Source organism: Populus nigra, chromosome 17, assembly GCF_951802175.1.
Source record: "Populus nigra chromosome 17, ddPopNigr1.1, whole genome shotgun sequence".
Taxonomy (NCBI): domain Eukaryota; kingdom Viridiplantae; phylum Streptophyta; class Magnoliopsida; order Malpighiales; family Salicaceae; genus Populus; species Populus nigra.
In genome coordinates, this window is record NC_084868.1 from 6911412 (window position 1) to 6934481 (window position 23070).

At 33.4% G+C, this 23070-nt stretch overlaps 2 protein-coding genes across 3 annotated transcripts; both read left to right on the plus strand.

Moving 5' to 3' along the window:
* Nucleotides 1-219: 219 nt before the first annotated feature.
* LOC133676714 (auxin response factor 18-like) lies at nucleotides 220-4436 on the plus strand. The gene is made up of 4 exons (XM_062098438.1): nucleotides 220-1143; nucleotides 1261-2390; nucleotides 2954-3876; nucleotides 3995-4436. The coding sequence occupies exons 2-4, from the start codon at nucleotides 1263-1265 to the stop codon at nucleotides 4065-4067; spliced, it is 2124 nt and encodes a 707-aa protein (XP_061954422.1). The 5' UTR covers nucleotides 220-1143; nucleotides 1261-1262; the 3' UTR covers nucleotides 4068-4436.
* Nucleotides 4437-17675: 13239 nt separating this feature from the next.
* Nucleotides 17676-20842, plus strand: LOC133676927 (CASP-like protein 5A1). Of its 2 annotated transcripts, none has more exons than XM_062098737.1 (3): nucleotides 17676-18316; nucleotides 18468-18600; nucleotides 20557-20842. In XM_062098737.1, exons 1-3 carry the CDS (start codon nucleotides 18099-18101, stop codon nucleotides 20656-20658), a joined length of 453 nt encoding a protein of 150 aa, XP_061954721.1. In that variant the 5' UTR covers nucleotides 17676-18098; the 3' UTR covers nucleotides 20659-20842. The 2 variants fall into 2 exon arrangements, with proteins under 2 accessions (XP_061954721.1, XP_061954720.1); XM_062098736.1 differs by having other exon boundaries at nucleotides 17684-18316; nucleotides 20456-20842.
* Nucleotides 20843-23070: the final 2228 nt, after the last annotated feature.

Here is a 23070-nt window from a genome sequence, read left to right on the forward strand (position 1 = left end):
CTAAATTAAGTGTCTGCAGTGTCCAGTTGAGCGCTGTCTTGGCTTCCTCTCCTAAAACTCGCGGAAGCATCACGGAACCACCAACAAATCATCACTTTAATTTAGGATGTTTATAAACATAGTTGCTGGTTGTTTATAAATATAGTTGGATATGAAAATATTGATTTTAAAAAAAATTAAAAGCAAAAACAATATTGGGATTGAATAATGGAAAGGGATTTAAGGAGAAATGTTTTAATGTAATGATCAAAACTAAAAAAATAAAGGGAAATTGGACAGGCTCCTTAAAGATCCCTGTTGTTTTCCTGCCTTCCGAGGATACACAGAGTTCTCTTCAGATCCGAAGAAAAAGGTCAATGGAATAGGAAAAAGAAACACATGAAGGACTTCTATATCCACTACAATTACTTTACTGCTACCACTCCTTTCGGCCTTTTTTTCTTTATTGGGTGCGTGTTAAACTTGCCCTTTTCCTGTTCTTTCAAAGCAAGTGTCTGTGTCTTTTTTTGGACTCTTGCATGATTCAAAAAATCTTTTCTGCTTATTCGATGATACCCTTTTTATCTGCTTCTTTTACTGCCATGATTTCTTGGTTGAATCTGTGACGACTGACTCTTGTTGGGGGATTGCTTCAAGACTTTTTTTTTTCTCTGCTAAATTTAGCAGAAGACTTGTGAGGATACGCTGAGAGTGTTTCGTTAGTTACTGATATCTTCTCCTTTCGGCTTCTAAAATCCGTGGGGGAGAGAACAGGGTTGGGGTACAGTTTTTTTTTTTTTTTTGAAGTCTGGAAACTCAACTTTTAGTCTAAACTTCCGTGGTTTTTATGCCAATCCAATCGTTTTGGACAAGCTGTACAAGAGCTTGATTTCTTAGTTTCAACAACAGCAGAAAGAGTTGCAAAGAAAAGGGGTTTAGAGATGAGGGAGCCTTACCTGTAGAGCAGCTTCGTTTCTTCAACGATATTGAGATTTTCTTGGAATTGAAATCGCAGTTTTGGATACAGCTGCTGCTTGTGAGAATCAGAATTTAGCGTGTATCTCAGTGAGCAAGGAAAAAACTCCTTGTTCTCTATGTAGCAGAAATAAAGATTCTTCCAATTTTGACTCTCCTGCTTTTTGATCATAGTGTATGCCTTTTGAGGTAATAACTTTGTCGGACTATACTTTTTAGTTCTCTTGATTGGACTATACTTTCTTTTATTTTATCCAGAAATCCCTGATTGTTTGATCTTTTGTACTTTTGTGGCTTCTACTAAAGAGATGATAACATTTATGGAAGCGAAAGAGATTTTGAAAGAGGAGGCTGACAAGTGCTTAGATTCTCAGTTATGGCATGCCTGTGCCGGTGGCATGGTCCAAATGCCGGCAGTGAATTCTAAGGTCTTCTACTTCCCTCAAGGCCATGCCGAGCATGCGTGTGAGCCTGTTGATTTCAGGAACTTGCCAGGTGCTTCTCATACTCTATGCAGAGTCTCAGCTATCAAATTCATGGCTGACCCGGAAACTGACGAGGTCTTTGCTAAAATTAGGTTGATTCCAATTAACTCTAATGAAATCGATTTGGATGACCAAGAAGTTGCAGTTAATGGTGAAAAGGAAACCGCACATGACAATAAGAAGCCGGTTTCTTTTGCCAAGACATTGACTCAATCTGATGCAAACAATGGTGGAGGTTTCTCCGTGCCAAGGTACTGTGCTGAGATGATTTTTCCACGATTGGATTACACAGCAGATCCGCCTGTGCAGACCCTTCTTGCTAAGGATGTTCACGGTGAGACATGGAAGTTTAGGCATATCTATAGAGGGACACCGAGAAGGCATCTTTTGACAACTGGATGGAGCCCATTTGTGAATCATAAGAAGCTTGTTGCTGGTGATTCTGTTGTGTTTTTGAGGGCGGAGAATGGAGATCTTTGCGTTGGTGTTCGAAGAGCTAAGAGGGCGAGCAGTGGCGGACCTGAGTCCTTGTGGAATCCGGCTCTTGGGAATCCTGTAGTGCCTTATGGGGGATTTGGTGCGTTCTCGAGGGAGGATGAACATAAGATGATGAAGAATGGAAGGGGGAATGGCAATGGTTCGAAGTCAAATGAAAGTTTGATGGGGCGAGGGAAAGTGAGGGCTGAATCGGTTATTCAAGCTGCTGTTCTTGCTGCAAATGGACTGCCTTTTGAGACTGTTTACTATCCTCGAGCCAACACTCCCGAGTTCTTTGTGAAAGCCTCTTTGGTAAAAACAGTAATGCAGATCCGGTGGTGTTCAGGGATGCGGTTCAAGATGGCCTTTGAAACTGAGGACTCTTCTCGGATTAGTTGGTTCATGGGAACTGTTTGTTCTGTTCAGGATGCTGATCCTCTTTGCTGGCCAGGTTCACCGTGGAGACTTCTCCAGGTATTGTCATCTCTACGTAATTTTGACGACTGAAAAAGAGTAGTTTATCCTAGTTTTAAGAAAACTAGTCTTGTCATGACCTCTGTAGTTGATATCTTTTTCTATGTGGGTTTTCTCTAGTTCCATATGTTTATTCTTATGCCATTAAGACAAATATCAAGTTTACAAAACAAAAGGACTAATTGGGTAGCATACTGATATTGTGATAAACCTCAAATGAAAGGACTAATGGGTAGTATGTCATCATGCTCGAGTACTCTGCAAGATTTGGCTGTTTTAGGAGCATTAATTTAAAAGGCTACCAGTTTTATGCATCCAGATGTTGGTGCTAGACTTGTTTGCGTTGTGGTTTGTGTAAGTAATGTTATTGAAGTTGATAGTTATCTAGACTGCTGTCTTTCGATTTGAGTTGTATGAACACTTTCAAGAATATTTCACTTGGTATTTTAAATTAACATCAATGGACGGATGATTTTTATGTTATCATGCACATGATACTTCCATATCTGAATTTCCATTTTGCAGATACTAATCAATAGGAACTTTTTATTTGTATGCTGTAGGTTACATGGGATGAGCCTGATTTGCTTCAAAATGTGAAACGTGTTAGCCCGTGGCTAGTGGAATTGGCATCACATATGTCTGCCATCCATTTGTCCCCCTTCTCATCACCAAGGAAGAAGTTGAGACTTCCACAGCACCCGGATTTTCCCATCGACGGTCAATTTCCAATGCCGATATTTTCCGGCAACCTCCTCCAGCCCAGCAATCCCTTTGGTTTTCTACCCAACAACATTCCTGCTGGCATGCAGGGAGCCAGGCATGCTCACTATGGTCTACCACTATCAGATCTCAACCTCAATAAACTGCATACAGGTCTACTTCGGGCTGGTTTCCCGCCATTGCTTGATCATACTGCTTCACTCACAAAAGCCTCCAATATCCAATCCATTCAAAAGCCTATCTTGAGCGAAGGCGTTTCTTGTGAGCTGACCATGTCACATTCTACCCAGACTTCAAAGAGAGCTCATGATGTGAAGAAGATACCTCAGCTTGTACTTTTTGGTCAACGAATAGTTGCTGAGCAGTATATCTCTCGTAGCTGCTCTGATAACACTGGCTCGCCAGTTCTTGCTAGAAATAGTTGTTTTGAAGGAAAATTAGATAAGATGGAAAAATTTTCTGAGGGATCTGTGTCCACTCTTCCTCATCGAGGCCTATCAAAGCATTCCTCACGTGAAGGATTGCAATGGAATAAGAACAACCACCGAAAGAGTGAGCAGTCCTTAGAGATTGGTCACTGCAAAGTTTTCCTCGAATCAGAAGATTTAGGTCGCACCCTTGACCTTCAATTGCTTGAGTCTTATGAAGAATTGTATAGAAAGCTGGCTGACATGTTTGGCCTACGGAATTCTGAGAAATTTAGCAATCTGCTCTACCGTGATGATAATGGTATTACCAAACACATTGGCGTGGAACCATTCAGGTGTGACTCGTTTTCTTTTTAGCTTCTATTGGTTATTTTGTTCTGAGGCCTTTTCACTTAGTGAGTGCAATCGTGCACATTCCCATAAGAATGATTGTTGCTGGTTCATTTCTTGCAGCAACTTCTCAAAAACAGCAAGGAGGCTGACAATTGTGACAGATTCAGGCAGTGATAATGTAGGAGGAATGTAGAGGAAGGAATAAACCTTTTGGTTTCAAATTGTACAGCTGGCTGATTGTACTCCTTGGTTCCTGTGCTGACCTTGTGCCCTTCAAGAAGTCTGGGAGGAGGTGTTGTGATCTAATTTTTGGATTTCTCAGTTGAAGTTTCCTAGATTCTTGTTTCTCTTCCTTCTTCTGAAGGAAAATGTAGATCTCAAAACTGGCTTTCATTCCCAATTTGTCATGGTCGAATTCAGTATTTTTTGTGCACGGTTTCTTTACCAGTTTTCCTTTTTCTTTTTTTCTTGGCCTGCTAGTGCTATGAATCCAAGTCTTTAAAAGGACATGGTCCTTGTAACAAAGGTGTTTTTGGGTGGAATGAATCATGCCTTCTGAAAACGTTGCCCAATATTAGGCACTGCCAGCGTTCTCTTTTGGGCTTCAATGTTGTTTTCTGTATATTGCATGACTTGAAGAAAGCGACCCTGTTACTGGATTAAGAAAAAAGGAAGGAAGAAATACCAAATCAATCTCTTGACATCAAACTTGGAGCTACTGCCCTTGTACAGAGTTTTTGACAGTTGAGCAATGGCTATAAAGTAAATATAATAATCACTCAAAAAACAAATTGAAGTATCCTGCTAAGCAGGAAGAAGAACATGCATCAAGTACTCTGACTGTTCTCTCTTTGACCAGGAAGCATATTTTGGATGGGGATTTCATGCCAGCAAGAAATTGAGAAAAAGAAGCAAAAGGTTCTTCCTTGAAGCAAATTATGATTCAGCTCCGGAAGGGGATGGATAGAACAAAAGCCATCTTAGAAAATCACCTCGTTGCGTGGATGACTCGAAACAAAAGCAGGTTGTTAAGTGTCTAATCACAGCTTAATAACAAACACGGGTTAATGTTTCAGAGATATGTTCCACAGTTTCATGATGCCCATACATTCGCTGTCAAGCACCACCGTCTGTTTTTAAAAATAATTTTTTAAAAAATAAAAAAAAAATATTATTTTAATACATTTCTGAATGAAAATCATTTTGAAAAACAACAGCAAAAGAGTGTGGTAGCGATTGTTTTTTAAAGTGTTTTTCATTCCAAAATATATTAAAATAATATTTTTTATTTTTAAAAAATTATTTTTAATATTAGCACATCAAAATGATCTGATAACATAAAAAACATATTAATTTAAAGTAAAAAAATAAAAAAAATTCAAAATATTTCAAAAAACAATTTCTAACCGCTATGTGGCAACTGGACATGGAAACAGCAAGGTAAGCTGCAAGAAGGGAAGGCATGCTTGATTCCTAGCAGTATCTCTTGTCTTGGAAAAATAATATTAATATTGCATAAGCGCAGGGCAGGGGGGTTTGGGAACATTGAATTAGCTCTAAATATTAGGTGATGCTGTTAGAAATTAATAAATATATATATAATTAGCATTAGCATTGGGATTGGGATTGTAGAACATACATAAATTAATGTCACCAAAGGAAGTCAAATTGTTGTCCTTCTGAGGGCAACAGAACACAAAACAAGTAGCTGGAAAAAAAACAACAATAATAATAATATACATTTACTTCATTCCCTTCAAAGTCTATAACCTAATCCACCACACGTGGGAGTGAAAGGGACCACGCCAGTGGGCCCCTACTATTATTACTATTTTCAAAAGGTCAATTAATACTCCATAGACTCACGTGTGGGCAACGTCAGCAAGCAAGAGCATCGCGTGTGTTGCCGCGTTTCAATGAGAAGACTGTTCTGCCGAGGATTCCAAGCCCCGCATCTATGTATCCATATGTTTTTTTTTTTTTTCTCATTTTTGTGGAATTCTTATATATAATCTTCATCTGTTTTCTCTCTAATTCTTGGATTACCACACTCAGATAGAGCTGATAACAAATTAGAAGATGAAAATCTTTAGAAATTTCGCCCTTTTTGTTCTATAAGAAAATTTATTAGTTCCATTTTACTCTATTATAGTACTAATAACACAAGTTTCAAAGAAAAAAAAGTATAATACAACTTCGAGTATGCTTGTAAATTAGGTTTAATCTTATCAGGATTGTTTTGATTCTAGTTAAACTAAACTTAACGAGTTCATTTGTAGACTTGAATTGATTTTCTTAAGTTTGGATTAACTGGCATTAAATATGAAACATGATTTGACCTGATCAAACTAAACCCAACCAGATCCATTTTATACTTAGTTTAACCCACATAGACTTTATTTGATTAGGATTAAACTAAATTCTATTAACACACTCGGGTTTGATTTAACCTTGATCAAACCAAACTCAACCTTAGAGTTTATTATTATTATTTATTTCACAATCGATGAGGATTTTACACTGTTTAGACTACATCTTCATCTGCCCTTGGTATTATATGGAAAAAAAAAAAAAACCCAGGTAGAAAAGAAGTTTTTCTAGCTTCATCAAGTACCATTCCACCACAGCTTAAGGTCTATTTTTCTAGAATTTGAGCCATTGAATGTTGAGTCTTAACTCTTGAGAGAAGAGACTTTGATAATAAATTCTAATTCTAATTCTAAAAAAACAACAATCTTTTCTTTTTCAAGAGAAGTTCTCGAGATACAAAATGGATTCTTTTTCTACGTTCCTAAAATTCCTCCTCAGCTCTTCCATGAATTAAAAATCCAAAATCTTCTGATCAGTTAAAATCTGAAATTTCAATCAAACGGAGCTGAAAAAATCTTTTATTTTTTATTAATAGATGGGAAATTCTTCATATATATTTCATTTCAATTAGCTGTAAATATCCTTATTAATTACAATAATATTAAACACTTCCAAGACGTCCTTCCTCCGATATGCTCAGGAGTCATGTCAAAAACATTTCCGTGGAAGGAGGCAACAAGCCATCAACGTCGCTGCACTGCAATATTCAAGAGCCTGAAAGTCCTGAATGCATAATTTAATAGCCGCACGTAATTATAGCTGGGGTGGTTAATTAAGGTGGTGAAAAGCAAGGACCATAATTTGAATCTATCGTCAACGACAAAGAACAAAATCCGGAACACAAGCCACTCTCGGTGACATCATCCTTGGATGGATCGTGTGAATTTTCGATACCGTCTCATGAACGTTTCTCTTTTGTTTCTTTCTCTGTTTTTCTTTTTTTTTTATTATTTTTATTAATTGAGGTGTTTGTTTCTACCAGCATCAGTCTTTTTTATCAGCCTCGTGTTTGTTTTGGAAGTGAAATAATGTTTTCCCTGTATTTTTTTTTCTCTCTTCCTTTGTATTTAAGAACTAACTAAGAGAACTAAAATCTGAATCTTGTAATTAGAAAACAATAATGACGACATGCCACTTAAACCCTATCCAAATCTCATAATTTGACGAGTATAATAAGGTTAATTTGTTGACTCAAAATGAAGAAAATTGTGAGATTTTGCTGTGAGAACTTGATCTAGGATGAAGTTTTCAGCATGTTGACAAGGTATATTACGCCAGCTGCTGGCTCATTTTGGTAGCAAAATTATATATTATATATTTGGTATTTAATTTTTTGTTTTTGGTTTTATATATCTTCACAATTTAATAAGTGGGTGGATGTCTAGTATTACCCTTAGTTTAGTCAAAGCATGCACAATTGGTCAAAGCACAAAGGAAGAGGAAAGGGAACCAAACCGAAAGCATTGTTTTATATATTGAGCTTAATCACCTTTGTTTTCTGCACCCATTTTCCACCATATGTGGCATGGTTTCTACCTAGAAGATATTCAAAAAGCGTGGGGGGCAGTAGCGGTATTTCCCCCGAAGCTTTACTCGGCTTAAGAACTGAGAGTCAACAAACTGTCGGTTATGAAACATGAATTAATAAACATAAAAGGCAGGCTTGAAGGATCCAAGTCACGGCAAAAGGGCATGGGGTGCATGGGCTTGGGGCAACTACCTTCCACATTGAAGGGCTGTAACAGCAGGTTACGTGACTCCAATACACTGTGAGTTAAATATTTTTATTTTTTTATAATATATATATATATAGGTTTTTTTATGTATTTTTTTAGTTTTAAAAAATTAAATTTAAATGAAAATTTTTATATATACATGTGATCAAATAAATTAATAACTATGTGTGTGAATAAATATATAAAAAGTTATTAACGGTATCTAAAAATAAAACTTTAAAAATCAAGAGACAGATGTAGATCAAGATATTTAATCTTGAAAGATGAGATATAAATTAAATTGATCAAATAAAATAAAAGGAGAAAAGACATCATGCAAAGCTAGACATATTAAAAATATTATCTGAAAATAATTTGAATGGTTGTTATTAATTATGTTACTCGCGCTCCACCATGAGTTAAATATTTTTATTTTCTATAAAAGAATTGTTTACGCAGGTTTTTTCAATGTATTTTTATAGTTTAAAAAATTATTTGGATATCTCATCACTTTAAGAAGGATTAACCACTTTTTGATTTGGTAAATCCACAAATTCCCTTTGAAGTTTTTTTCTCCTAACTTTTAAAATTTTTCACATCTTTTTTTCCTTTACAAACTTATTATCTAAAGTTTTTTATGAGACATTTTGTCGTAAATATTGTAAAAAGAGGATAAATGTTATAACCTAATTTTAGGTTCCCAAAATTATAATTTTTTTTTAAATAATAATAATAATACAAATATACAAATATATATATATATATATATATATAAAAGAAAGTTGAAAAACAAATATAGGAGGAAAAGTAACTTGGTTGGCAAGAACAATTTGAAGTGGGATTTATAAGAATAAATTAGAGATGGAACCAAACTAGATCTCTGACAATATTGGAAACTTAATTTCACCTTTGAAGGATCTAAATATAAAAGACAATGTAAATTCAAGGTTAACTTAAGTAAATCTTAGATGAATTTGTATAAAAATTAAGATTGAAAACTTAATTAGATTTTGATAAATTAATTTGATATAATCATAAGCCTAATTAAAGAATTTCAAATGGGTAGGAACTAAAGCTGAAGTAAGGTGTTTAAATCGATTTGGGAGCAGCAAAACGATGTAGTTTTGATTTAAATAAATCACCACGTTTTTTCTAATACAATGTCGTTTTGTTTTTTAAAAAAAAGAACGAAGAGGAATGGCGCCGTTTTCAAATGCAGTGTCGTCAACCTTTCCCCCGGAAACAACAAAAATGGCAGCCCTTTTTATTCATTTAAACCTCCCTCATCCCTCCCCTACACAAGACAAAAACGTAACCCTCACACTCTGTCCTCTGCATCCGTACCCAGGCAAATAACAACCCTTTTACAGCATCGAACGTGCTACTACAAGGAGCTAAAATCACACCCCGACCGATCGACCATCATTGACAGTTGCCCTTGTACTATGATTGCATGAAGGGAGGAGATGAAATGGTGATAGGTCGACGGCTAGAAAATCTTCTAAGAACTCTATAAACCCAGTGCTTGCTCTTGTCAGATTTAAAAAGAAAAGGAATTGATATGACGTTGGCAGTAAAAGGTCTAGAGCAGAGGGGTATTTCATTTTCATATACTCTGAAGGTGAAAAGTTATCAAAAATCATTAAGCCATCGAAGATGAGAGATCCTGAGACGTTTGCGAATCTTATTTTCTTTCCACCAGCATTTGATTTCTGTCGAGGCAACAGGTCATGATAGGTATAAAAGTTTCCTCCTTTCTTTGCATTCCAAATCTTATACATATCTTTATATGTTTTTCTCTGTTTTGTTATAAGTAAAGATGCGAGCTATGGGAGGAAAATTCGTTGGTATATTGGTCACTGCATTCACATGATAACGTTGAAGGTTCTAATGAGTCATATACTGTGTTGATACAATGGCATGTGTGGAGACAGAAGACTAAAACAGAACTGTTTTCTAAAAAACATCAAGGAGTGTAGTTCCTTCCTCTGTTAATGCTTTTCTTCCATTCTCACGTTAGCATTTAATGATCTTTGAAAGAGTGGAATAATGAATATACATGCCTATTGTTAGGTCAGGTCTTATGATATGATTTATATTATTCTCTAATACACCCCCTCAAATGAAAGCTCTTTGGGCTTGAAACTTACACATGCCCACATTACCTTGTGCTTAATTTTTATCAAATATATAAGGATGGTGAGATTCGAATAATACCATATCAAAGAACCATCTCAACCTAATAGTTTAAACTGTTAGGTGAGGTCTTAGGATATGATTTATATTATTCTCTAATATCTATTCTGTTGGTCCATGAAGACCAAGGTTGCATCCTTTTCTCCAGTCTTGTTGTTTAACGTTAGTGTTCTTTTTTTACGCAAAGATTTTGTTAAGAGTGATGCCTGAGATTAATTTTTGTTGGAGGGAAAAATGCCTTTGTTACTGGAGAATATGAAGGATGCTGGGTTTTTTTTTTGTTTTTTTTTAACATTTTAGTTTGATCTCCTAGAAATAGATCCTGCCTAGGCCTTCTGTTTATGGTTTAGGCTCCCCAAAGCTTTTTCTCAAGATGAGTGGGCTGAATGTTCCCATAACCCGTTGTTTTTCCACCAACGCCACGACTTTCTTCAGAGTCGCCCAATGTTTTTTCTCTTGTGACAAGGCCTACACCGGTTTTGGTAGCCCAGTTCACGTTACTAGGTTGAACCTTTAGGAGCTTAAGGCTATGTTTGGCAAGACTAGAATTTATCAAAGAAAAAAAATATTTTTTATGTGGATCCCTTATATTTTTTTTATTCATTTCATTTAATATTTGAAGTAAACCTACACTATAATATAAGATACTAAATTAGTACTAAAAATATTTACTTTTCTTCAAGATTTAAGAAAAATAAAAATAAAAATCCTTATTTAAGAAATACACAAAATATGTTTTTATTTGCATGCATATGGTCAAATTCTAAAACTTTTCATGCATATTTTATATAAAAAAAACAATAAATAAAAATTATATTTTTATCATATTTTAAAAAATACAAAAATCAATTAATTGGTATCATTACAAGTTTGTGATTATCCATTAAGATTTGACTAAAATTTCAATATACACATCAATTTATTTAATTAATATTTGGGCAGGAATTTTACAATGTAATACATATTTCCAATATTAAATTAAATAAATTGAAAAAAATAAAATGTTAGAAATTATTAGACTTTAATATTTGGGATATAAAAATAAATTGTAAAGTATATCCCCGAGTATTAAAGGTATAAAATAGAAATAAATACACCAAATCCTTAAAAAAAAAGGTAAACAAGTTAAACACAACCTTAGCTAAATTTACATAAGGCTTCAAAATTCTAGAAACTATGTTTTTAAGCCAAAGATGTGTGTTTAACAAAAGAGGTTTAGGTTACCAACCAAAAAAGAACCAAAAGTATTTAAATAGTTATTTTATTAAAACTAAACAATCATATGACTCTAAAAATAAATGCAATTATTATAGAGCTATAGTTCATTTGATTTATGCATGTCTTATTAAGAAGAATAAAGTCTATAATGTGTGTAAACCCCCATGAAGAAACTTATAAAATTAAGAAAATAAATAATAAGTTAAATGTTGAGAATGAATATTTACCTCGTGGGAATGAATATTGATAAAAAAAATTAAATAAAATTATTGTGAAAGGATTTTTTTTAAAAAATGAATGTAAAAAAAAATACCTAAAAATAATAATAAAAAAGTCCAGATAGCAAATAAGATCCAAATAAAAATAAATTAATAGGAAAGAAAAACATGGAAATAGAGTTGAATGAATTTCGAATTCACCTGGTCAAAATTTGGTGAAAACAAACTTTCTGAACAAAAAACAATTTACCTGGAAAAATTAAAGATTCAAGAGTGGACATAAAGGGAATTTAACAAATTGTGATGTGTGTGTAGATGCTTGGCCGACCACCATAGAAATAAAGAGGAAGAGAGAACTCTAGAAAATACAAAGGAAAACTTTGGGAAAAAGTGAAAATTTAAGAGAAAAGCTTGAAGATTAGTAGAAATTAAGTGTGCTAAACACTAAATTAAGAAGAAATCAAGTAAGAGGAGGTAAAGAAAGGAGGAGGGAGGGCCGAGCAAACAAGAGGGAAAGGAAGGGAATTCTAGGAATCCTTTTAGAACACATTTGAAGCTTGTACAAGTACATGGTAAGACATTCTCTACTAATTTTAACAAGATTACATGAGAAGTAGATAAATTCAGTTGAAATTTTTAAGTTGTCCTTAGGGCTTGGTAAGAATGAATTGAGGTTTTTGAAAAATTAGTTTGAATTAGGTTATTGGTTTGTATATAGTTGACACTAATAAAATTATAACAAAATTTGACAAAAATTCATGCTTGTGTTTGATTAGGCATGGCCGACCATGAAAGAAGAAATTAGGGGTTAAATGATATAGTGTGTTTTTTAATGTGTACATGTGTAAATCAAGAAACAAAAATTGAAGTAGAAATTATGGTTTTTAAAGGAAAAGGGGTCAATCATGGTAGGGAAAAAATAGAAAAACATTTTATATAAATGGTATATAAAGACATTGTGAGTGAATTAGTATAAGATGAATGATGCACTAACTATAGAAAATTTACATGAATATCTAGTGAAATCATGTTGATTTTGTTAACGTAAACATGTTGATGATGTTTTGAAATTTACTAGAATTGTGAGAGAAATAGTGTATATGGATTGATAATGAAATGGAATATTTGGTATTTTGAAAAATACAGCTAGTAAGTATTCAGATTATTTGATGAGATGATTATATGAAAACAAAATTTATTGTGCCTTGAAATTAGGCATATTGGGCTTATAAATAAGGTATAATGAGTGGGAAATTCTATTGTTACAGGGGAGGTTGCTAGGATAGGAGCTCAATCAAGAAAAGTCGTATCATCACGAGCAGGAGGTAGGTGTCTTTCACCTTTTTTAAATTTTAAAAGTTATGTTTATAATTGTAGCTTTAGAGTATGTTATTGTTGGATGTGTATTTCATATATATATATATATATATATATATGAAGTCAAAAGGATAGGAATTATTGGGAATTGTGAGAGGTTATTGGATTAATAACAATCGGATGGATTGCTGAAATTATTGGTAACCATAAGGGGTTACTAGATTAATGATAATTGAGATGGATTATCAGAATTATTGGTAACCCTGAGGGGTTACCGAATGAATGACAATCAGATGAATTGCCAGTTTGATAGGCAACCGAGAGGGATTATCGAAGTAATGAAATTAATTGGATCGCCAAATATATTATTGGAAATTGTAGAAATTAATAACACAGGTACGCATTGAATATTGTAATTTAATTTAAAGAATTAAATATTTAATTACAGGTTCATCACATTCCCGACCGAAGTAGTAGCGATTAGAAATTGTAAAAGACATGTCCTAATCTTTTGGTTATATAATTAGAACTAGTAGTATAGTAGTTTAAGGCATGTAATGTTATAATGTGTAATAATATTAGATTCAAATATTTAGTTATATTTCAAATTATGTTTGAAATGTGTCATTGAATTGTTAAGATAATGGACAATTATGGATGAAGTCATATGGGACATGAACTAGGATGGTTGGATCAGAATTGAGAATGAATAATTTGACATGGAGAATGAGAATTGAAAAGGTAGATATCTTGGTATCAATTTATAAGGAAAACTTTGCCAAAATTTTTATTGAATCAAAATTGACATTTATATTGTAAAAAAAATATTCCTTGACATATATGCAGGTTTTATATTTAAATATTAAATGATAAAATTATATGAGAATGTTACAGTTGGTATCAGAGTACTAGCTTTGTTCAGTAGACTTACACATATATTGTTGAATGTTTAATGTTGAACGTATGCAGGATGGTGCATACTAGGCAGGGAACTAGGACTGATCCATCTTTAACAAGGCAGAGAGATTAAGATATTGTTACATTAAGAAATTAAAAGGAAGACCCCTTAGCAAACACCACTTCTCATGCACCTGCCATACTAATACAAGTTGAGTAGAGGGAGTCAATAGGACTCTGAGACGGTGCAACATCAGTATAGACCAAGATACCGCATCTTGAGGTTCTAGTTAGAGAGGAGCAGTTGGGAAGACCATCACTGGAGGTGCCTACAAAAGCACCCCGACTGTATCCTAACCCTACGTATTGGACTCAAATTTTTAAAGCACTAATGACGGGGATGCTAGAATCATCTGACACAGTTCTTAGAGATAGTGTGGTTGTATTGGTATGCTAGGTGAAGAGTTTGAGAGAGTTGGGTTATGAACCTTTTTTAGGAGAGGAGGATGTTGAGATAGTCAGGTGTTAGTTGTGGAGAGTGGAATGATCTATTGATTTTATAACTATACCAACAGGATTATGTGTATGTTGTGCTACCTAGTTACTATCAGATAAAGCTTAGACTTGGTGGGTTATTGTTAGGGAGAGATGAGTTGGTGAATGAAAAAATTAAAATGAATCCCGTTGTAATCCTAGTCAAGTTCATCAATAAATTTCAAGTTTCTCTACTCAAGGTAACCATGAATCTTGTTGTAATCCTAGCCAAGTTCATCATACTTAAAAATAAAATGAAAAAGGTTATTTAACCTCACAAGATTGTGATTTTGATGAATGAAAAAATAAAGTATTAATAGTAGAAAACTCCCAAAAAAGTCTTTGAACCCCCCTCCCAAAAACAGTGGTATATAATGTCACAAAGGAAATTGGAATGAATAAAAGCTAAAATGGTAGTGATTTCATGAGTTTAGAACGGTTTATCACATGTTTTAATGAGTGGTTTATGGTGGAGATTTTGTTTTTTGCTAAAATGGGCCAAACTAGACTTAAACAACTCTCAACTTGGGTTTAGTGGTGCTTTAATGGACCAATACTCCCCTCAATTTGTTTATTTTGGCTTAACACATGTAGTCATGCTCTTTAAACACATGTCACCCTAAAAATTAGGTTAATTATTGTTTTCAATTATGCAAAGCCCACGTAATCAAGATGGTGGTAGCTTTGCAATGGTTTATTGTATCCAAGTATTTCAAAACTGTAAATGGAAAGCGTATGGATCATTTTGCCCCTGCTTGGAATATGCCTATATAGCTCTATAAAACCCCAATACAAGAGATCATTTTCTTCCTCTTTAAATCTACAAATTTCTTTGTAATAAATGTTGTTAATCATTTTTGGGGGTCCCCACTCCTCCACATAAAAGAGAGAAAAAAAGAAAATACAAAAAATTATCGAAAGAAAAAAAAAATATCAGTGAGACAATGACACTAGAGCACCCATAAAATGGTCAAATATTGGTTAAAGAGATTAAAAAATATAAAATTTGAAATTTGATAATATATTTTTGACTGATAAAGGCTATGTTGCCAAAAAAAAAATTAAATTTAAGAAAGAGAAATTCAAAATTGGATGTTTAAGGACCCAATTAGATTTTGTTGAAGGTCTAATTGAATTTATGGAGGGTTTAATTGCAATAAAAATTTATTTTTTAAGTCAATTCGGGCTTTAATTGGAAGAAATTAAAGGTTAAGGGTCGAATTATAATTTTTAAGAGTTAATTTGGTCAAATCAGGGGTTTAATTGCATAAATATTAAAGTTTGATTGGGAATTAGGGAAGAAGGTTTTCTTCCCCTCCTTTACAATGGCCCCCCCCCCTAAAAAAAAAAAAAAACCCAAAAACCTAACACAACCCACACCCCTCTCATGGCCTACCACCATGATGAAAAATAGAGGGGACAAACCCTATGGGCAGCCATGAGGCAGCTGCTTAGTGGCCGCCCAGCCACCTTACCCTTTCGGTACGATTGGATAGGGGTAGGATAACTCTCTCCCCCCTGCCCCTTATAAATACCCCTCACCTAGAGGTGAGGAGGGATGAGAATACGAACAAAAAGATGAAAAAAGAAAGGAAAAAAACAGAGAGCAAAGGAAAAAAAGAACGAAACAGAAGAGAAAAAAGAAAGAAAGAAACAAGGGAAAATAGAGAAACAAAAAGAAAGGAAAAAAAAGGAGAAAAAACAGAGAGCAAAGGAAAAAAAAATGAAACAGAAGAGAAAAAAGAAAGAAAGAAAAAAAAACAGGGGAAAACAGAGAAAGAAAAAGAAAGGAAAAACAAGGGAAAACAGATGAGAAAAATAGAAAAAAAAACAGAGAGGAACAAGAAAGAAAAGAAAAGGAAACACAATATAAGAAAAAAAAACAGAGAAGAAGAGAAGAAAAACAACCTCTCTCTCTCTCTCTCTCCCGCCATTAGTAACAGTACCATCGTGAACCAATACCGTTCTTCGTAGTCGCCGCCTCACCAGCACCACCGTGAGCCACCAACAAATTAGCCTCCCTTCTCCTTCCTCTTCTTCGTCTTTCTTCTTTATTGTTCCCAGGTTGGACCAATGCCAACCCAAACCAAAATGGTTGGGCCTGGTCTAGCCTAGTCCCCTTGAAAAAAGAGGATCTGTTGGGTTGACCTCGACCCAACCAAGGTGGTCTCAGCCCATGTAATTGGATCGGGCCCATCCTAATATATTTTATTATATAATTATAATAATATATAATATTATATTATATATTAAATAAAAAATCCAAAAAATCCTTGTTAAAAAATTGTGATTTTTCTCGCGTATTTTTCTATCAATTTTGCTTAATATTGGTTTGTATTTTTACACTGTAAAGATACAAATATGATATTAAAATACTCAGTTTTCTCTAAAATGTTGCAAAAAAATATAGAAAAACAACAAAACAAATGTCTTGTTTTCATGCATTCAGTGAAGTCTCTCAAAAATATAAAAAATTCATATTGTATTTTCATAAAAAAATTAAAAAAAGCATATGTATTAGCATGCATTTTGAGCTTTAATAACCAGTTTATTAAAGTCATGAGAACCAGGTCCATATTTTAAAAATACAAAAAAAAATTGTTTTCTTTTACTTTATGAGATTACGAACTTATATGTAAGACGTATTCTCGATATTAAATAAAAGGTAGTTCTTTTTTATTTGACATTAGAATGATTAGGTTTTTATCAAATAAGATAAGGGTCTTCTTACTGAGAAAAATATTTTTTAAACTTTAGACATACTAACAATTAGAAAACACGACAATACATTCGTTTATATCAAATAATTAAACAATGCAGCTTACCTTAAATAAAGTGTATTATAGGTGTTAATACATCTTCTTTACGCAACCAATAGTCGTGCCCGATCTCTGAGATCAGTTAGAGTTTGTAGTGACCAAAATACTAGGTGATGACTTCTATTCTCTCTTTCCACTGATAAATGAAAAAAATTTCTTATCCTATTTATTTTCCCTAACATGCCACGAATTCAACGCAACACATGTGAGACAATTAAAAAACAATTTAATAAGGCTTCAATCTCTAATCTAAAATAGCTGAGACTTCATATAGTCCCAAGATTCCATAACAACATTATTTTGTAGGTATTTTAGTTGTTTTGGCAGCGAATTATTCATACTTTGATTCAAAATAACCTTAAGAAGGTCATTTTTGCCAAAAGAAAAAAGAAAAGAAAAAAGAAAAAAGAAAAAAAAAAAAGTTTTTAGCAAACCCAACCCAACCCAACCCATGTGAAGGCATGAACTATTCGACAAGTAATGACTAATGAGTAATAACGGTGAGTGCAAGTTCTTGTTGTTTTTCTTAATGTAACAGAAAAGGTCATCCTGTCGTCTCCCTTCCAGCACTAGGCTCGCCTCGACGATTCACCGTCAAAGTCAGTCCACGTAATCTTATTATCATTATCATTAACGGTCCAGATGCAAAGGTAACCTCAAAACAGCAGCTGGACATTGGCTTGAGAACGGGCAATCGACAGACAAATCAACTCTTTCCAGTCTCCTCCCCATCAAAAGAAAAGAAAACTCCCAAAAACTCATCACTCCCACTCTCTTTCCCTTCTCAATCATAATATCTTCTTTGTTTTTTCGAAAACACAAGAGATTAAAATCTTCTTTCAACTAACAATTGAACCCAATTTCGTTTTTTTTTTTTTTCAAAAAAAAGTTATGGTGTATATAAAGAAATGATCGAGTAATTATTTGTAAAAAAAATAAGATGAGTAGTGTGAGCAGGCCAACGGTGCATCCAGTGGAGGCCCCACCATTGACCGATGGCCCACAGAATGCGTTGATCAGAGTGAGAATGAAGGACGTTCAAGGGATGCCTGGAACCCGTGGTAGCCTCTCTCTGAGACTAACCCAGTTCGTGTTTGGTCTTGTTTCTATCTGTGTCATGGCCACCACCTCTGATTTCCGTTCTGTCACTGCCTTTCGGTAATCTTTTTTGAAAAGTACCCTTTTATCCTTTTCTTCAGTTTTTATAGAATAACGGGCAGAATTGATTTCCTACATCTAAAATTGAGTTAAATTGCTTGAAATAAGCGAAATGTAGAGTTAATTTGACATGAATATTTTGCTGCATCAGTTACCTTGTTAGTGCTGTCAGTGTGCAAATCCTATGGAGTCTGTCCATGGCTGTTGTTGATATTTATGCCCTTTTGGTGAGACGGAGCTTGCGAAAACAAATCATTTTTCGTCTGTTTACCATTGGAGATGGGGTAAGATAAGATTTTTCCTTATGAATTAAACAGCACAATATGAGTTTGCATTACCTCTTTATGTATGTTATGTGAATAAACTAATAAATTACTTCTTGTGATTGATGCTAATGGATGATCATTGTGGGATTACTCTGAAGTTGATGATGAGATGACCACATTTTAAATGAGCATCTGGGGTTGTGTCTTGATATGGTGACATTTCTAGGACAAACCAGTTTAATGTTGGTTTGGTTTCCAACAGTTATTTTGTTTAACCGGATATAATACTAATCTCAAGCCTCTGTATATCTATCGGTTCTTAGTTAAGCCATGTGTATAATTTCCTCCGGCTGAATGATGGCTTAACCTTGGCACAGTGATATCATACAATCCAAATTATGTATGTTTTGATCATATCTTATGATTACCAAGGGATGAAATTCCTTCGACTATAATTATTGCTTAATTGATTTATCGAAGTCGAGTTGTATTTCAAGCAAAGGGAAGAAAAGGAGTAGTTAGTCATAGTCAATCTTGTGTGATTCTCGACTATAATTATTGCTTAATTGTTCTCATCAGTCACACTTACTCTTGAAACTCTGAGCATAAATTAGCAGGCTCATTCTACGAGACTTATCTGCAGTTCATAGTCAATCTTGTGTGACCTTTTGACTGTTCATGATTTCTTGAGACTTGAGAGAGATAATACAGTCTTGTTTTTTCTATTTTAAGGAAAGGACCCCCTAGCTAGATCATTTTGGGGAAAGATGTTTGAGGTGCATACTGTTATCATCTGAACTTTGGATTTTACTTGTGGAGTTCTCACATATATATCTACAAAGGGCTGTTTATGTTTGTGTTCTGTTAAGCTTAATGAAACTGTTCATTTTGTTGATGAAAATGCCTCTCCCATCCTCCTTAATATACACAGCCAACAATCTTGGTTCACAGAACACATCTTTCCAAGCAACCAACATATGAGTCTACCAAATACCATAATCACTCTCCACCACACAAAATTCTAGCATCTGAGATCCAAGTGTTTTCTTGATATATATTTGGATTTTCTCTTCACAAGAAACACTCAAAGATGCCTGCGGATTGCTTGAGTTTTGAGATTTAATTCATTTAGTGTAGTAGTCTTTGGGATGGGGAGTGTCTAGACAGTGCTTTTTGTAACAACAATGGTTTGAATACTCCTCAAAGTGTTCTATATTTTATTTATATTAAGAAACGCAAGCCCTTATGATTCCTACAATCATTGTATTAGAGGTGGTGATCTGGTATCACCTCTGACTCCTCTTTTTAAATTTCTCCCTGAGCGCTTCAGTCATCTGTTTTGTTTTGGCTAAACAGTATCAGTGGTAATCTCTAATTCAAACAAGTCTTTCGATGCATGTCTTGATAATATTCACATGTGTTTGTGTGAATCAATAGTGTCATTGATGATCAATATGTTGATGATGGAATAATAAAAATATAAATTATGATATTGAAGAGAAATAAGGGGCAAGGCCAAAGAAGAATTTTTGTCTAAAAGATGTGACAGGGTCTGTAGAAGAGAAGGGTACAATTGGAGGAATTAAAACTGAAATGGGAAGTTCAGTCACTTATTTAAGAATCAGATCAAAATATAAGGAATGGTAAAGTTATTTTCCTAATTGTTTCTACTCTAAACTTTTGTAAATTGTGTACCTTGTTTGATTATGAACTGAGATGATTTAATCAATATTGATTTTGCTTTCCGGATCATCAATGCATCATCTCTTCTCAGGATTGAAAATTTAGTTACTTGCATCTAGTTTGCTTACAAGTGCTTGCTTCACATCCATCTGCCACTCACTTCTTGAAAATGGGTTTCCTTCGAGTGCAGATCATATCCACCCTTACGTTTGCTGCTGCATGTGCATCTGCTGGCATCACAGTTCTCATTGACAATGATCTTGATAAATGTTCTGTGAACCACTGTGCTAGATTTCAAACTGCTACTGCTATGGCTTATATCAGCTGTTTTGCCATGATGCCGTCCTTTCTCTTGAACTTCTGGTCCCTGGCTTCCCAATAAGAAATTTGTAAGTAGAGTCTAGAGTAACAGAGTTCTTCTGTTGCACTCTTTTTCTTGTATGATGCTCCAGAGATTTCGATTCCAACTTGTACATGGATAAATTTTCCTATAGCTGCTCGAGATGGTTTCAATTTTTCAAACATTACAACATAATTCTTATATTGTGGAAATATATTAGCTGGAAATTTCTGACAATATTCATGAATTCTATCTTGCAAATTTTACAACACAGCTTGAGTACGTGATTACCGTTGTACTGTCTCTCAGAAATTCAGAAATAACTTACATAATCCTCACTCATCTGAATAGTTCTTTAAACAACAGAAATGCTTGTTTTAGTTTCTCGGATGATGAAACCAGAAGTTCAGGTCATTTAGTTAGACAAAACCTGAATGTTTTTGTGTGATCAATCAGTATGTCAAAGAGAGGTTGATGGCATTTGATGCTATGTTAGAATTGTTAGTTTAATAAAATTTATAGTTAATCTGTTGGTTATACTTGATATTATTATATTCATGTAAATATATATTTATTATTAATAAAGGTATAATTTATCTTTAATATTGATATAATATTAGATTAATGAATTTAGAGTAAAGATAAAGTTCATAGGATAAAAATGTTTTGCAAAGAAAATTATAAAGTTGTTATAATTATGAGATTTTCATTGTATCAAAGTATTGTTCATAAAATGTTTTTAGTCGATGCTCTCTTAAATGTTGAACATTTATTAGAGTCGTAAAGACCAATACATATTATGTTATTTTTTTTTATGAAACGAAGCAGTTGTTCTCATAAACTGAGATATAAGGGATATATAGAATTAATATCTAGGTGTTTGTTATAAGACATGTATACTAAACTGACTCGCAGGAGAATTTTATATGGAGAGATCATCTATATCTATGGAAAGCCTAATATGATGGTTATGTAAGTGATCCTTAGACTTGAGATAATTAAGTCATCTTATATATAGAATGTTATGCTTTGATCCAGTTACATGTTATTTTAATCGAGGTAACGAAATGGCAGACATTGGATATAACATGAATTATTTAAAGGTATTTGAGTGACTAGGAGATGATTCATCACCCTAGGTGAATTAAGAAAAATGTTTTATCTGTTTTTAAATAGTATTGATTGAGAAATCATCGGCCAAGGTGGAATGAGATATGAAAATAGTCTCAAATCTTATTCAAACGATCAAATGACTATTATGTAGAGAATAAACATGATTTAAAATGACACATACTACATGCTTTAATGTAAAATCAGAATATTATTAATGAAAGGATATTAATAATACTGAGAATTTAGTCACTGAAATGTTAAGTCAAACTACTAATAATTTTTCTAATATTTGGGGGATCATGACATGTTACTAGATGATGTACATGATCTTCAAATATAAATTAATTAATTATTTAATTGATAATAAATTAATTTGTGTAATTTATTTAATTCTATTTAATTATAATTATAATTTATATTTGGGCCAACATATTAGGAACCTAATGGGTCACATACATTAAAAATTATTAGTCAAAAATTAAATTGAGATGATTTAATTAAGTATGACTTGATTAAAATATATTTTAAAAATTAATGACTATAATATAATTAATACAATGATTATATTTTCAGACTTAGAAAAATCAAGTAAGGACTTGATTGAATTAATTTCAAAAATTATTCTTAATTAATATATGAATATTATTCAGGGAGTAAATTGATATTTTACCAATTTATAGGGGTTTTCAGATTTTCCTATAAATAGTAAGTTATGCCTCTTATTTTTTATAGTTGTTGTCAACAAAAAAACTACAAAAACACAGAATTAGAGCTAGTACTCTAAATATAGCAATCTCTCTATTCTAAATAGGGATTTATAGGGTTTGTGTGGGTTATCGTTGGGGACTAGATAATTAGACGACTTGTGGTTTGTAATAAGAGCTTTTAAATAATTATTCAAAGCTGAAAAAGATTAAATTTTCAAGTAATAAATCTCAAAACAACACTAGATCTATCCAACATGATTATAGAAACTTTCAAGTAATTTTTTTATATATAATTTATGCTATATGTATGATATTTAAGAAACAAACAAGAATTCTCCTGGTAAGGTAGATTTGTCGTTAATTTAATGTGGGTTCCATGTTAAAGTTGCTAATCTATTCAATCATCAGTTACAATTTCATGTGAATCTTAAATGTGATTTTGAGGAAACATGATGAAACTAGGAACAGACAAATTCTAAGCAGCAAAGTTTGTTTCTCCTAACAATTAATCGTGCTTCACCCTTGGCTTCTGGCTCGGGCAGCCTCCAAACATCGAAGTTTTTTCCTTGAACCTGATAATTCTTGGGCTAGTTCCGTTCTTAGAAACATATAATAATATATTCTAGTTTAAAAACAATATCTTTG

Excerpts from the sequence above, each read along its gene's own strand:
- LOC133676714 (XM_062098438.1), top strand. The coding sequence starts at position 1,263 with ATGATAACATTTATGGAAGCGAAAGAGATTTTGAAAGAGGAGGCTGAC. Across the intron at positions 2,391-2,953 it reads CACCGTGGAGACTTCTCCAG|GTTACATGGGATGAGCCTGA; the intron begins GTATTGTCATCT and ends TGTATGCTGTAG. Across the intron at positions 3,877-3,994 it reads ATTGGCGTGGAACCATTCAG|CAACTTCTCAAAAACAGCAA; the intron begins GTGTGACTCGTT and ends CATTTCTTGCAG.
- LOC133676927 (XM_062098736.1), top strand. The coding sequence starts at position 18,099 with ATGAGTAGTGTGAGCAGGCCAACGGTGCATCCAGTGGAGGCCCCACCA. Across the intron at positions 18,317-18,467 it reads CGTTCTGTCACTGCCTTTCG|TTACCTTGTTAGTGCTGTCA; the intron begins GTAATCTTTTTT and ends TTGCTGCATCAG. Across the intron at positions 18,601-20,455 it reads TGTTTACCATTGGAGATGGG|ATCATATCCACCCTTACGTT; the intron begins GTAAGATAAGAT and ends CTTCGAGTGCAG.